Source organism: Vitis riparia, chromosome 1, assembly GCF_004353265.1.
Source record: "Vitis riparia cultivar Riparia Gloire de Montpellier isolate 1030 chromosome 1, EGFV_Vit.rip_1.0, whole genome shotgun sequence".
NCBI classification, from domain to species: Eukaryota; Viridiplantae; Streptophyta; class Magnoliopsida; order Vitales; family Vitaceae; genus Vitis; species Vitis riparia.
The window spans coordinates 3,911,938-3,926,233 of NC_048431.1; the positions used below are offsets into that span (position 1 = coordinate 3,911,938).

The 14,296-nt window shown below is 40.5% G+C and overlaps 1 protein-coding gene across 4 annotated transcripts; it reads right to left on the minus strand.

Moving 5' to 3' along the window:
- Positions 1–234: 234 nt before the first annotated feature.
- LOC117923923 (2-oxoglutarate and iron-dependent oxygenase domain-containing protein CP2-like) lies at positions 235–13,039 on the minus strand. 4 transcript variants are annotated; one of them, XM_034842422.1, is made up of 9 exons: positions 12,636–13,035; positions 11,563–11,610; positions 10,268–10,444; positions 10,024–10,174; positions 9,824–9,910; positions 2,942–3,066; positions 1,321–1,439; positions 652–763; positions 235–561 (listed from the first exon to the last, which is right to left on the minus strand). In XM_034842422.1, the coding sequence occupies exons 1-9, from the start codon at positions 12,918–12,920 to the stop codon at positions 526–528; spliced, it is 1,140 nt and encodes a 379-aa protein (XP_034698313.1). In that variant the 5' UTR covers positions 12,921–13,035; the 3' UTR covers positions 235–525. The 4 variants fall into 4 exon arrangements, with proteins under 4 accessions (XP_034698313.1, XP_034698322.1, XP_034698336.1 ...); XM_034842431.1 differs by lacking the exon at positions 235–561 and having other exon boundaries at positions 666–758; positions 12,636–13,038; XM_034842445.1 differs by lacking the exon at positions 235–561 and having other exon boundaries at positions 674–758; positions 1,321–1,429; positions 12,636–13,039.
- Positions 13,040–14,296: the final 1,257 nt, after the last annotated feature.

Here is a 14,296-nt window from a genome sequence, read left to right on the forward strand (position 1 = left end):
AAATAAAAATAATAAAACATTTTCCAAATCAACCGTTTTTCTACCCTACATGCCTTTGCCTCCTCTGCCAACTGAGCCAGATCTTGAAGTACGAGCATCTTTTCCTGATTATTTAATGAGATTTCTAGCTTTCCACATGATTGAGAGGCAAAATGTTTCAAGTTTATTCCAGGCAGTTTCCACAATAAAGCCAACCAAAATGCTATATAGATCCAGTAGCACACCACTGACAAATAAGTTTGCAAAGAAACTATTTCAATCAGCTGAAATGACCATTTATTCATAAGTACAATATATAGTTTAAAAGGGGATCCTCAAAATGGTAAGGTGAAATTTCAGGCCAGATGCTAAGTTGGCCAACCTATTTGAATGTACAGCTATCTTGCACAGGGAATGAAGCACATTACAAATGGAAAGCCTTCAAACCTTTCGATATATTACTGAAAAAGAATGTTTCAATCTGTTGATGGGACGAGAATTGCACTACTTTACAATTTCCTAACCAAAAATTGCACATTCATCAGCTCATGGAGCAGGATTTCCATCCCTCTTCAGTAATTCCTGAGGAATGTAAACATTGCAGAATGTAATTTACTTAGTAAAATGCTAAGGTTTCAAGCGTTACTTTCTATGATCAATGTTGCACTATACCAGTTTGGTGGTGGCAACTGCTACACGCTGCCTCTCTTTCTTCTCATGTTGGCACACTGCACACCAACTAGAGAAATCTTTCTGATATTTCTTCAGCTCCCTAAAGACTGCACTGAAAAAAGATTCGAAATGCAATTTGAGCAAACAGAAAACAGCATTAGATGTTTAATAAACCCCTGTGATATATGTTATTCCAAATCCAAGAAACTCTTGGGATTCCAAATAAAGTACATTGAACGGCCTCATAATTCTGGAGATTTTTTATCACACCCCCATCTTTCTTCGTTTGGGTGCTTCCTCGTGTTTTCAACAAATGCATAAGATTTTAGAATAAGTTCAGGGTCACGATCGCACATTGACCGGCCAATAAAATGATATTTCAAATATAAGCATCATACACCATGACAAACAGCATACAAATTTCAAATGTGACAAAATGAGAAACTGTTTATTCATTGATTAACCTCAACAAACAGCCCTGGATTCCAAATGGCAAGAAACAATCTACCTCATTGAAGAGGGGTGACTCAGTCAGTCATGCTGTTCTCCAACCACAGAAGGGAGAGAGTAGTAATATTTCAAAAAAATGGTTGAGATGCAGTGGCACTATCAGAAATTTTAACCTAAGTTTTATATATTTACCCTAAAAGAAAAGGAGGACAAATATACCTTCTGCACCACAATAGTAAGTTCATCCTATGCCCAGATGTTGTGGCTCTAGCACCATGACGATGACGACCACAATGAAGAACTGCATGTCCTGGAACATGGTAATAATCTAAAATTTCCTAAGAATAAACCCAGCAAAGCCTCAATTAGTGTCTTCCACAATTTACAGTGACTGTTAGCAGAGAACCATAACATGTCTATAACTGAGTATATAACTCATGCAGCTTGAACCAATAGAGTAACATATATAAATAATTATTTAGAATAACCAACCAAATATAAATAACCATTTAGAACAATCAACTAGGAACCATGTTTTGGGCTTAGTACTTAGCCAGCCATTTTTTGAACAGCACCATGAGCCAACCTAACTCTCACCTTACCTGAGACTAGCATAATACAGTTTTGCATATCAAAATAGACATTCCCAAGTACCACATAGCTAACAGAAAGAGCTTGAGAATAGTGTAATATATCCTCAGCGCATCCAGTAGAAACTTTCCCAACCAAGAGTGTTTCACATGCCACAGCGATCAAAGCCTATGCATGTATAAGGCAGCACCATGGAGGGTCCTCAACCAAGAAGGCATATAAATAACACCCATCTTCCCACCTTAATGTATCTCAGATAAATAAGGGTCATGCTTAATTGAATAAACACTAAGGGGGCTTGCATGCCAATGGCGTTATCCTTGAGTTACACTGGTCTGTACAGGCAGTTGTATGATTTGCCAGATACTAGCACATGGTGCCTAACATGTCAAAGAACCAAGCACATAATGCTGAAGACATCCATGCACAGTGTTGCCCAATTCTTAGGCCAAATGAGATAGGTGACTTCAGGAGCATGACCCATAATTTTGAAAGGCGCAAGGCATGACCCAAGATACATGCCTGAGCAAAGTGAGGCACAACCTAGGATGCATATTAATTTTGTAAAATATGATCTAAAATTCAATGCAAGCAACAACAAATTCAATATTCCAAGCATTTAAAAGAAATATCCAACAAAAAACTAACACAAATATGAAAAATTTAAACATACAATCAGGAATTTAAAAGAATAAAAATGCTAAAAAAATAGACAAAGTGTGTGCCTTGGCAAGCAAGACGCTATAGCTAGGGATTGGTTGCTCCTTGGGGCTAGGCATGCCTAAAACACACCTTCAACAACTATGCCTAGAGCCTAGGCTGACAAATATGAAGAATTGGAGTAAAATGATCTTCCAAAGAAAATGATGGAAGTAAAATTTCCATGCTACATAGCAAGGCCTAATCCTTGAGATACACATCTAGCAGCAGCATTCCTAGCTTTTTACATCACTTGTCCTTGAGGCTGCCAACCTCACAGGTTCAGCAAAACACCCTCTGTGTAGATACTGCACTTAAGTTTTTAAGTCAGGCGCTTACTTCGTGCCAAGATATGACACTGGGATTGGCCAAATTGAACCATATGTCCCCTTTAAAATAGTTAAAGGAGTGCATAGAAGCAATCCTATGGAAGAATGACTTCAATGGAAAAATGTATACGCATACTTGTCCAGACTCTCCCATGTATCTCTGTATGCTTGTGAGTGTAAAGGCATACTGCATTAATATAAAATATTTAAGGGCAGTGTACCTCTGCTCGTGCTTCTGTATTTACATGTTTATCACATCGAATGCCTCGAAAGAACAATTCTCCACCAGAAAATTGCTGACCCAAGCAAACATTTAAAGAGACTTCTGAATCATCAACATGAAAACCTACAAATGTAAAGTTATTTAGTTTTTTTCAAAAGCTGAAAAAGCCACATGTTTCATTTCTAGAATTTTGAGACAATAGCAAGAAAATAAAGTCAGAATTCTATTTTAAATAATGATTATAGAAACCTCAAAACAAAACTACAATGACTGACGGATGTAGAGGTCCTTCTTCATGTAATTCAAACTTTTAAAGGTAAGTAATTTGAACTCCAGTGTACAAGAAAGCTATAAAATCCAGTTAATTATACCTTGAATGCAAAGAAATACTAGTTGATTGTCTCTTTTCATACCCTTTAGGAGACACTCTATTCTTCTATTATCAACACATATCCCATCTTTAAAGAGTTCTGATGGGAGAGAGAGAGCGAGAGAGAGAGAGAGAGAGAGAGAGAGCGGGAGCGAGGGAGCGTGAGAGCGCGTGTGCCGGCGACGACGATGAGAACGGCGAGGCGAGCTGGACGCGAAGCTTCACGGTGGAATCCAAGACCTTCGAGCTTGCCCTGGAGATTAAGAAAGGGAAAAACCAGATTCGCATCGTGGAGAAGAAGCGGGGGGTAGAGTCTTGGGTTCGATTAGGGCTGGAAAGCCTAGGGCTCTTTAAGGAGGGCTTAGATCATTGTATACGAGACGAGAAAGAAGGGAGATGGGTAAAGGAGTGGAAAGATAGAGGCAAAATGTTTACGTTGGTTCGGGGGTTCAACAGATCGGGGGTTTCCTAAGGCTGGGGGTTACGGATCTGGAACGAAAATGGTATTGCATCTTCTTACCGAGAGGAAGGAGAGATAAAAGCGGATGGAAGGCTATGGCGGAGATGGTACACCAAATGGAAGAGAGAGTGGGTAGAAGGACAGAGTTGCAGGAGGTAAGGACTGCTGGAAATTTTTCTCCGGCGAAATCATTTGTAGAAGCAGTTACGGGATCAAATCGGGATGGCGTAAACGCAGTCAGGATGAAGGTCTCTAAGGGGGAGATTGCGGGCAATCTACAGAAGTTGGAGCAATGTCTTGTCGCGAGTTGGTCCAATAAAAGGGAAGAAGACGATCTGGAGAGGTTGGGAAGTCTCTGGGCAAAGTCTTGGGGCCTAAAAGGCAAGCTAGGGCTGGCCATGCTGGAACGAGGTAAGGCCCTGCTGGAGTTTGAAGATCTCAGTGAGGCTCACCGAGTGGTCTCCTCGGGGAGTAGACTGATGGGAGGAGTCCATTTAGGGCTGGTTCCATGGAATCCAAAGATGGGATGTCGGGACGAGAAGGAGAGGAACAGGAAGCTTGGGTTAAAATCTTCGGTCTTCCAATTTCGCTTTGGAGCCCGGGGGTTTTGAAGAAAATAGGAGAGGTGTGTGGGGGATTTGTAGATTTTGACGAGCGCACCAGGTCGATGGGGGAGATTCAATGGGCCAGAATTTTGGTTAAAATCAGAGGAGATTTTAGACCAAGCATGTTAGAAATCGAGGTTGAGGAAGAGGTATACACTGTGGCATTGTGGTGGGAGGTTAGGCCGATGGTGAGAAGGCTATCCTCTGCGTCGGACATCAGTAGAAGAACTGAGGTTAGGGGTGAGTTGCTTTCACGCGTGGGGAAGCGCGTGGGGAAGGAATTGGTAGTTGTGGGCAACGAGGAACTGCCTCTGCCAGCTGATGGGAGTGCTTTGCAGGAGAATGGGCCGGGTCTAGGGCCCAGGACCCTGATCCATGGCCCGGTAATGGGAGATGGGGTCTGCCCAGATGGAGTGGTTGGGCCGTTTATGTGTGACCCAAGTATGGGCCTTAATGAAGTGCAGAAAGAGGTTGGACTGTCCAAAACAGATGGGCCTTTGGGCCAAAAGTTAAAAAACAAATTGAAGGTGGCTGGTGATGCAGAGGCAGGCCCAAGTAATTGGGCTGTTGATTTGGGCTGCTATCAGGAGAGTGAGGTGGAAGGCCTGGTAAGGAAGAGCCTAATGTTCCGTCAAAGAAGGATGGTCTTCTGGGTTGTTTTAGTTCTAGAAAAGGACCCATTTCAGAGGACCCCTTGACGAGCTGGATGCCAGGGGAGCCTAGAAGGGGACAGAGGAATGAGAATTTATCAAAGACTGATCAAGAGTTGGAAGAGGAAGCTAAAAGGTATGCCCCGTTTTATCCTAAAGATCAACAGGCTATGGGTGCTTCTCTTCTTCTCTTTTCTAATTCTGATCGGGCTCCGGAGGGGGAGTCTTTCGATCGCCCAGGGGGAGTTGTGGAGGAATTAAGGGGGGACATGACAACTTGGTTAACAGTTTATGAGGGGAATGTGGAGACTGAAACTGAATCATGGAAGTTGGGAGAGGACAACATAACCAGGGACAAGATTAGGGGCAGGGAGGGGAATACTGGAGTCTCTGGTTCTCAAGGCACCGAAAGTGACAAAGAGGAATTATGGGAGGAATGTAGCCTAGCAAGATTTAGTCAATTCTTGGGATTCTCTACGGAGGGGTTGGAAAAGGAGATATTGAATTTTCTGATTAAAATCAGAAAGAGGCGAGAGAAGATTCACAGCAAAGAGCTTTTGGAAAAGTCCAAGTTTGAAAGGGAGCTAAAGAGGCTGGAATGCTCTGTTAATTATGAGGGGGGGATTAAGCAGAAAGGACCTTCTCAGGGCAAAGGGAATCAGCTGATAGTTTCCCAATGAAGCTGAAGATCATAAGTTGGAATGTGAGGGGAGCTAATGACAGCTCTAAGAGGAAAATTATCAAGAATTATATAAGGAAACAGAGGGTGGATCTAATGTGTTTTCAGGAAACCAAGATTCAGGTGATGACGGAGGGTATTGTGAGAAGTTTGGGTTCAGGGAGATTCTTAGACTGGAGAGCTCTAAATGCGGAGGGGGCTGCGGGTGGCATTCTGATATGTTGGGACAAGCGGGTTTTGGATATCTTGGATTGGGAGGAGGGTCAGTTTTCTTTGTCTTGTAGATTCAAGACCATAGAAAATGGAGCTATTTGGGTTTTTACGGGAGTGTATGGTCCCTTTACCAAAGTGGAAAGGGAGGGTATGTGGGAAGAACTTGGGGCAATACGAGGCCTTTGGGAGGACCCCTGGTGTCTCGGTGGGGACTTTAACATCACCCTGTTTCAGCAAGAAAGGAGCAGCCAGAGAAGAATCAGCTCAGCCATGCGGAGATTTGCAGAGACTGTGGATGATCTTGAGCTGGTGGACCTGCCCCTTCAGGGGGGCGAGTTCACATGGAGTGGGGGGCTCAATAATCAGGCGTGGGCGAGACTAGACAGATTTTTAGTTTCCCCAAGCTGGCTGGATCAATTTAGTGGAGTCACTCAGGGCAGGTTGTCTCGGCCAATTTCTGATCATTTTCCGATTGTGTTGGAGGGGGGTGGAATAAGAAGAGGTCCAACCCCGTTTAGATTCGAAAACATGTGGCTGAAGGTTGAGGGGTTTAATGATATTGTTAGAAACTGGTGGCAGGGAATTGATATCAGGGGCAGTGCTAGCTATAGGCTGGCTGTTAAATTGAAAGAAATTAAAAAGAAGTTGAAGGAGTGGAACAAAGAGGTATTTGGGAGGCTGGAAACTAATAAAGCCTCAGCCTTGCAACAAGTTGATTTTTGGGATCGGGTGGAAAATGAGAGAATCTTGACTATGGAGGAAGCTGAGTTAAAAAAGGAAGCTAAAGATTCCTTTAAGAAATGGGTCTTGTTGGAGGAAGCTCATTGGAGACAGCAGTCAAGGGAGATTTGGTTAAGGGAGGGGGATAGAAATACGGGGTTTTTCCATAGAATGGCTAGTGCCCATCGAAGAACCAACGCTATGGACAGAATTAAGATTAATGGGGAGTGGCTAGAAGAGGAACAAGAGGTGAGAGAAGGAGTGGTGAACTCGTTTCAGCAGTTGCTCACTGAAGATATGGGCTGGCATGCGGATATTGGTAGAGTTCAGGTGGGGTGCATCAGCCAGCAAGAAGCAGAGAGTCTGGAAATCCCATTTGCAGAGAATGAGATTCACTCGGCACTGATGGAGATGAATGGGGACAAAGCCCCAGGCCCGGATGGTTTCACTGTAGCCTTTTGGCAAAATGTTTGGGATTTTGCCAAAGAGGAGATCATGGAGATGTTTAAGGAATTTCATGAGCATAATTCCTTTGTTAGGAGCCTTAATCACACTTTCATGGTGTTAATACCTAAGAAAAGCGGGGCTGAGGATCTTGGAGACTTTAGGCCTATCAGCCTGTTGGGGGGGCTCTATAAACTTTTGGCCAAAGTTTTAGCTAATAGGCTCAAAAAAGTGATTGGCAAGGTGGTCTCTAATGCTCAGAATGCCTTTGTAATGGGAAGACAAATTTTGGATGCGTCCTTAATTGCTAATGAGGTGATAGACTCGTGGCAGAAGAGAAAAGAGAAGGGCCTTATTTGCAAATTGGATATTGAAAAGGCTTATGACAGTATCAATTGGAATTTCTTAATGAAAGTCCTCCAAAAAATGGGATTTGGGACCAAGTGGGTGGGATGGATGTGGAGCTGCGTGTCTTCTGCCAAATTCTCAATTCTTGTCAATGGAGTGCCAGCTGGGTTCTTCCCTAGTACTAGAGGACTTCGTCAGGGGGATCCTCTATCTCCTTACCTTTTTGTTATGGGAATGGAGGTTCTGGACGTCCTTATACGGAGAGCGGTGGAGGGGGGATATCTTTCAGGATGCATCATTCGGGGTGGTAGTAGGACCTCCTTGAATATTTCCCACCTATTCTTTGCAGATGACACGATTGTGTTTTGTGAGGCAAACAAAGAGCAAGTTTCTCACCTAAGCTGGATACTTTTTTGGTTTGAAGCGGCTTCGGGTCTTCGAATCAACCTAGCCAAAAGCGAGATTATTCCAGTTGGAGAGGTGGAGGATATTCTTGAGGTGGCAGCTGAGTTAGGGTGCAGGGTGGGGTCTTTGCCCTCTCAGTATTTGGGCCTTCCCCTAGGGGTTCCAGCTAGGGCCTCTTCTATGTGGGATGGAGTAGAGGAGAGGGTCAGGAGGAGACTTGCGTTGTGGAAAAGACAGTACATCTCCAAAGAGGGGAGGATCACTCTCATAAAAAGTACTTTGGCTAGCATGCCAATTTACCAAATGTCTATTTTCCGAATGCCGAAGTCTGTTGCTAAGAGAGTGGAGAAAACCCAAAGAGATTTCCTATGGGGGGGAGGAAACTTGGAGGGAAAAGTCCACTTGGTTAAATGGGATGCGGTCTGTACAGAAAAACACAAGGGAGGGCTAGGAATAAGGAGAATAGCCACCTTGAATAGAGCCCTGCTGGGCAAGTGGATTTGGCGGTTTGCTTGTGAAAAGGATTATCTTTGGAAACAAGTAATCATTTCGAAATATGGGCAAGAGGTTTATGGTTGGAGGTCAAAGAGGGCTATTGGGGCGGTTGGAGTAGGGGTCTGGAAGGAGATTATGAAAGAAGCGGATTGGTGCTGGGAAAACTTGGCTTTTATAGTTGGAAAGGGCTCCAAAATCAAATTTTGGAAAGATAGTTGGTGCACTGACACTCCGTTGTCCCAATGTTTCAATCATCTCTTTGTCCTTGCTGTGAATAGAGATGCTACGATTGAGGAGATGTGGGATCAGGATTCGGGTCAAGGAGATTGGAATCTTGTCTTTGTGAGAGACTTCAATGATTGGGAGTTGGATATGGTTGGGGAGCTGCTTCATACTTTGAGGAGTCATAGGCCCTCCAGGGAGGATGATTCAGTTATGTGGAAACAGGGAAGAAAGGGTTTGTTCAGAGTCAAAGAAGCGTACAGGCTGCTAGACAAGCCTAATGCCACAATATTTCCCGCAAGGAGAATATGGGTGGATAGGGTGCCAACCAAAGTATGTTTTTTTGCGTGGGAGGCTACATGGGGGAAGGTGCTTACTCTGGATAGACTACAGTTAAGAGGGGTGCAACTCCCAAACTGTTGTTTTTTGTGTGGTTGTGCAGAAGAGAATGTAAATCATATTCTTTTACACTGTATAGTGACTAGAGCCCTATGGGACATTATTTTTGGGTTGATAGATGTTAAGTGGGTCCTCCCAGAAACTGTAAAGGAGACTCTTATCTCTTGGAGGGGCTCATTCGTAGGGAAGAAAAGGAAACAGATTTGGAAATCCATTCCGTTATGTATTTTTTGGACGGTTTGGAAGGAGAGGAATAGGTTAGCCTTTAGGGGGGGTGAGTTGAATATTCAGAAACTAAAGAATTCTTTTGTCTGTAATTTGTGGAATTGGGCCAAAGTGTATTTAGGTGAGGAGTATGTCTCCCTTATAGGTTTTTTGGAGTGGATAGCTTCCACTTAAGGGGAGGTTGTTCTCTTTGGTCCTTTTCTCTTTTTGAGGCGTTTGCCGTTTTGTATACTCCCTGTATGCTTTGTGGCGATTAGCCTTTTTTAATGCATATCTCATTTACTTATCAAAAAAAAAAAAAAAAAAAAAAAAAAAACACATATCCCATCTTTAAGTTAAGTTGTATAAAAGAACCCTTGAAATTTTTGCTATGTATGCAAGGGGATTTAGGAGTTTGCATTGGAAAGAACTTCTCTGTCTCTTCTTCCAAGGTCTGTTGTTTGTGGTGTAAAAGTTTTTGTTACAGAAAATTTCAGGATCATTTTTCCATTGTCTTGTTTCAAGTGCAATGGACGTCAGGAATCAGGACAACTTTGCCTCCCTCTATAATCTTTTCCAGTTTCCATGCAGCATTAAGATTGTTTTGATCTTGATGTTCATACTGGAGCATGTATAAAAATTAACAAAAAAGGAAAAAGCACCTACCCAGGTCCAGATCCCTATCCATTCCATATTCAACCACAAAACCATGATGAGAATCCAGAGTGGATCCACCAAAGTCAGGAAAGAAAACTGCGGCCAAAAAAGGAAAGAAAAATCCAACCACAGTATGAGAAGTCCATGCCATCAATTGACTGTTTTGCATTGCATTTATATTCCTAACATAAATAAAAGAAAGATATTACCTCTAGATAGAGGACGTATAAAGCTATCCATCAACTTGTCAAGCATGGTTTCCAGGCCAAAATCATCAAGAACAACACCATATTTATTCATCGTATTTGGTCGCATGATTCTGAATTTTGTGTCATAGACCCATTTCTCAAAATTTTCTACCTAAGCAATCAGAGCCTGATAAGGAAACATAAAAGCTAAACCACAGGGAAAGAGTAGAATTAACATGCCAGGTGGGAAGAAGAAAGATGATACCTCTGACATCAACATTTCACAGAAACATGGTTGAAGCATCTCAAAAGTATAAACTCCAGGAGAGCTTTCGGATATTATACTCCTAAAACCCTCCTCTGTATTATTTTTTATTGCTTCTAGAAAGGAGGGGACAAAGAACTTCTCAGCATTCATGGCATAGAGCTCCCTATGAAGAGGCTGCAAAGAGGAAAGAACAAGTAAAGGAAGGGGAAAATATGTAGAAGCTAATACAGGGATTTATGTAAAATATGTGGAAGCTAATAGGGGGATTTATGTTCATAATATATGCAGAAAAGGAAAATATGAACAGTTCAACAGAGATCAAGCTTTAATCTTACTCTGGCATTTCTTAATTCCTATAACATAGACACTTGCAAGGCATGTCTTCACTTTCCTGTTCTCACACCAATTAAGGGTATCAATATGACTAAACATAGAAACAGCATGTCTTCACCCCTATTCTGTGTTACTGATAAAGAGTGCAAGCTAATTGGTAATTATTTCCCCCTCTTCCCTATACTTCCCTCAATTTGATCAAAATGGTAATTATTTTCCCCTCATTCAAGGAAAGGAACTCTATTAGGGAATAGATAAGAATGAATGATATATACAATCCATTCATGTGATCTTAGTAAGGTTGACTATATAAAAAAAGGAGAGTTTTTCTCATTTTATATTGCTTCTCAAGCGGGTTACATAAAATAAAAAAAAATAAAAAAAGAAAGAAAGAAAGAAAACTAAACTAAATCTCATAGGTAAAGTCCATCTTTGGGTATTGCTAATTCTCGTTCTGTCTCTTTCAAATATGAGACACTTGAATTCAAAGAGACAAAAAGATAGAAGCCTCTTGATATGTACAATACATTCATGTGATCTTAGTAAGGTTGACTATATAAAAAAAGAAGAGAGTTTTTCTCTTTCGGTCTCCTTCAAATATGAGACACTTGAATTCAAAGAGACAAAAAGATAGAAGCCTTTTTAATTCTGAAATCTCATATCTTGGGATTTCATCCAAGCCTATTATTGAGCATGTAACTAACTCCTCCTGCCTTTAAGCATTATCCTTCAAGTTGTTGAGAATGTTTCCACCTACTAGAGCACTGCTCCATTAAAATACCAAGGACAGTTCAAAGGTATTGAAACTCACAAAATAATACAAATTCTTGTGGCATAAACTGTTACCACCGAATTTCTTTTGGATGACATGCTTCCTTTAGCATCACCACTAAAGCAATAAAAATTATTACACTAGCTCTAAGTTTGAGAACTCTCAATTAAAAATTCATGGAAGATACCTGATATCTCGACATAATCTTCTGCCGGTATTCTCTCTGCTTCTGAACCTGTTAAAATGAAAGAGTCAAAAAAAAAGGATCAAAAATTGTTTCAGGTAAATTATAGATAAGAAGACTTTCAGTTAAATGGAAAAGCAAGTGCCATCCATCATGCTGCATGTCATTATTCCTCATCCGTTCACATGTACCAGTAACTTACACTAATTAGTTACCAAACGAAAAGGGCTGTAGGTAGTTTATGCATCTATGCCACTGCATATAAAGGAAAGTAAAAGAATCCCACAACTAGTCATAACAACGCTCTTTACTTTATGCATATTTATCAGACACAATGAAGAGCATTTTTTTAAATTTAAATAGCAAGATCCTTTATCCATTAGAAGCAAGACAGTAGCTAGAAGAAGCGTTGAAAGAAATTCCCACAGTAGACTAGGAATTAGATTGGAAAATGATTAAGAGTATCAGAATTGAAAAGGGGAAATTCCCACAAAGGCATTATTAGTTGCCAAGAAAATTATAGAATATAAACGGGGCAAAGATATGAAGTTTTAGGCAGCACAACTACCCTAGGTCAACATCACCAAATAGAGATTGTTACAGAAAAGAAAAGTTTTTGGACTTGCATGCGGAGACATTATTTCGATGCATCACATCAAATCCACGCTTATTGAATTATCGAGTTCAGTATTTCATTTTGAGTTTCCTTTCCCTTTTCCACCACCTCAGTGTATCTGCAACCAAACTGCGATCCAAACCCACGCTCGGTTGCTGAGAAAGTGCAAGAAAATAATAGGAAACAAAATTCTGGGTCTTAGATTTTCTATAAATTGAGACATAAAAACAAAGCCAAAAATTCCCCGTTCTCTCGTCAAATCAACATACGTATAAGATGGGAAAAAGAAAAATTATTTCCCTTTCTTATCCTCCGTCCTCTGAGCAACCAAACCAACTTCAATTCGAAACCCTTAAAACAGGTTACAAACTTAAACAAACACATTTCCACGAACAATCACCAAACAGAACTCAAATCCACCGTTTGTTTTCAGAAAGAAAAATGCCATAAGAACACTCACTCGATTCCGTTCAGCCTCATTCGAGTACCGAAGCAGAATATCCCTCATGTACTGAACCTTAACATCACGTCGCGCATTCAACATGAAGGGAGGCAAGTACTGCTCCAGAGAGCTGAAAAGCAAAGGACTAAACTCCAATTGAAGGTCCTCGTAGTTGTCCGGCTCGTGATTGGTGTTCGGGTTCAACCGGAGCCTGTGAGTCGAGCTCGGTGCAACGACGCCGTTTCCATCACCGTTGCGGTTCTCAGGCTCTGTTCTTCGCTCCACAGAGGCATCCACGGACATGGTTTTGGAGAGAGAAAGTAGAGCGAGAGAGTCGAAATTAGGGTTTCTGAGAGAAGAAGAAGATAATATAATAGTTAATAGTTTCTGTTTGTTGCAGGTTAGGGTTCGGTCTGGTGTATTCGGTGGCGCATTTTCATGCTTCGAGTTACATCTGGACTGTCCATAACAGATAGGATTTACGTTAGGTGGGACCGTGGTGACGTGGACGGCCCAGATGCAAAAAAAAAGCAAGTTCTGTTTGAAGATTTTAGGGTTAAAGTTTTTGCATATGTAACGGGAAAGAGCGTGTCCCTATATTTCTTGTTTGATATGGACCATATGGTCTTTATTATTCGGATTTACGTGTAAATTCAATTTTATAAAGATAATTCAAAGAAATTAAAACATCTTACTTTAAATTTTAACAATTGTAATTCCTTACTATCTTCAACCTCTATAATTTTTTTTCAAATATTTTATTTTTATTATTTAAATCAAAATTACATTTATTTTTATTTTTTAAAATAGTTGCTACTAACCTCAACCTTAAAACACCCTTTAATTATAAATGTAGTTAATGAAACTTATCTCTTTCAACACATTAGACGATGAGAATAGGTCTCACCGTAATTTGCATTATGTATCTCAAACTTTAGAAATGGTAATTATCATGAACTAATACGAGTTAAAACTGTTAACCAAATCATACATTCACCACCTGGTTAGTTAGTCAATGTGATCCCTATTTTCATGGAATACACTAATATTCAACAATTCATCAACCAAAAAAAAGTTACAATGGTAAAAGTATAAAATCATTTTGTAATTACATTATTTAACAAATATGGCACCAAACCTTTAGGAAAAGCATGAAAAAAAAAAAAAAGTTATAATGGTACTATTCCTTTGTCACCCCATAATGAAAGAAGTGATCTCCTAGTTTTTAGCATAAGAAGATGCATTGTTAGGTACTCCATTTTTTTTTTCATTGAAGCCGAACCTAAACTTATGCTTAAGAAATAGATGTTCATATATTGATAAGAGATGTATTGATTCTCAAAAAGAGAGAAGTCGTGGTGGCCCCAGACCGCTCAAATCCCGAATTGCAACAACACTTATTCAAACTTTATAGTAGGAAGAAAAAAAAAACCTTTTGGAAAAATTCATTATTTTGTTAGTTTTGTATTTATCATTGATTTAATCAAATGTTTTAGCAATTTATCAAATTTCTTTAACTATTCTAGACTATTTACATCATCTCAATGGTTTCACCCTATCATTTCAACTACTTTCTTCTATAATTTTAATATCTTGAACTCCCCAAAGTTCCACTCCCTTCTCAATCATCTTGAAGTAATTTAATTCAAATTTACAAAAACTATAAAGTTTATTATTTT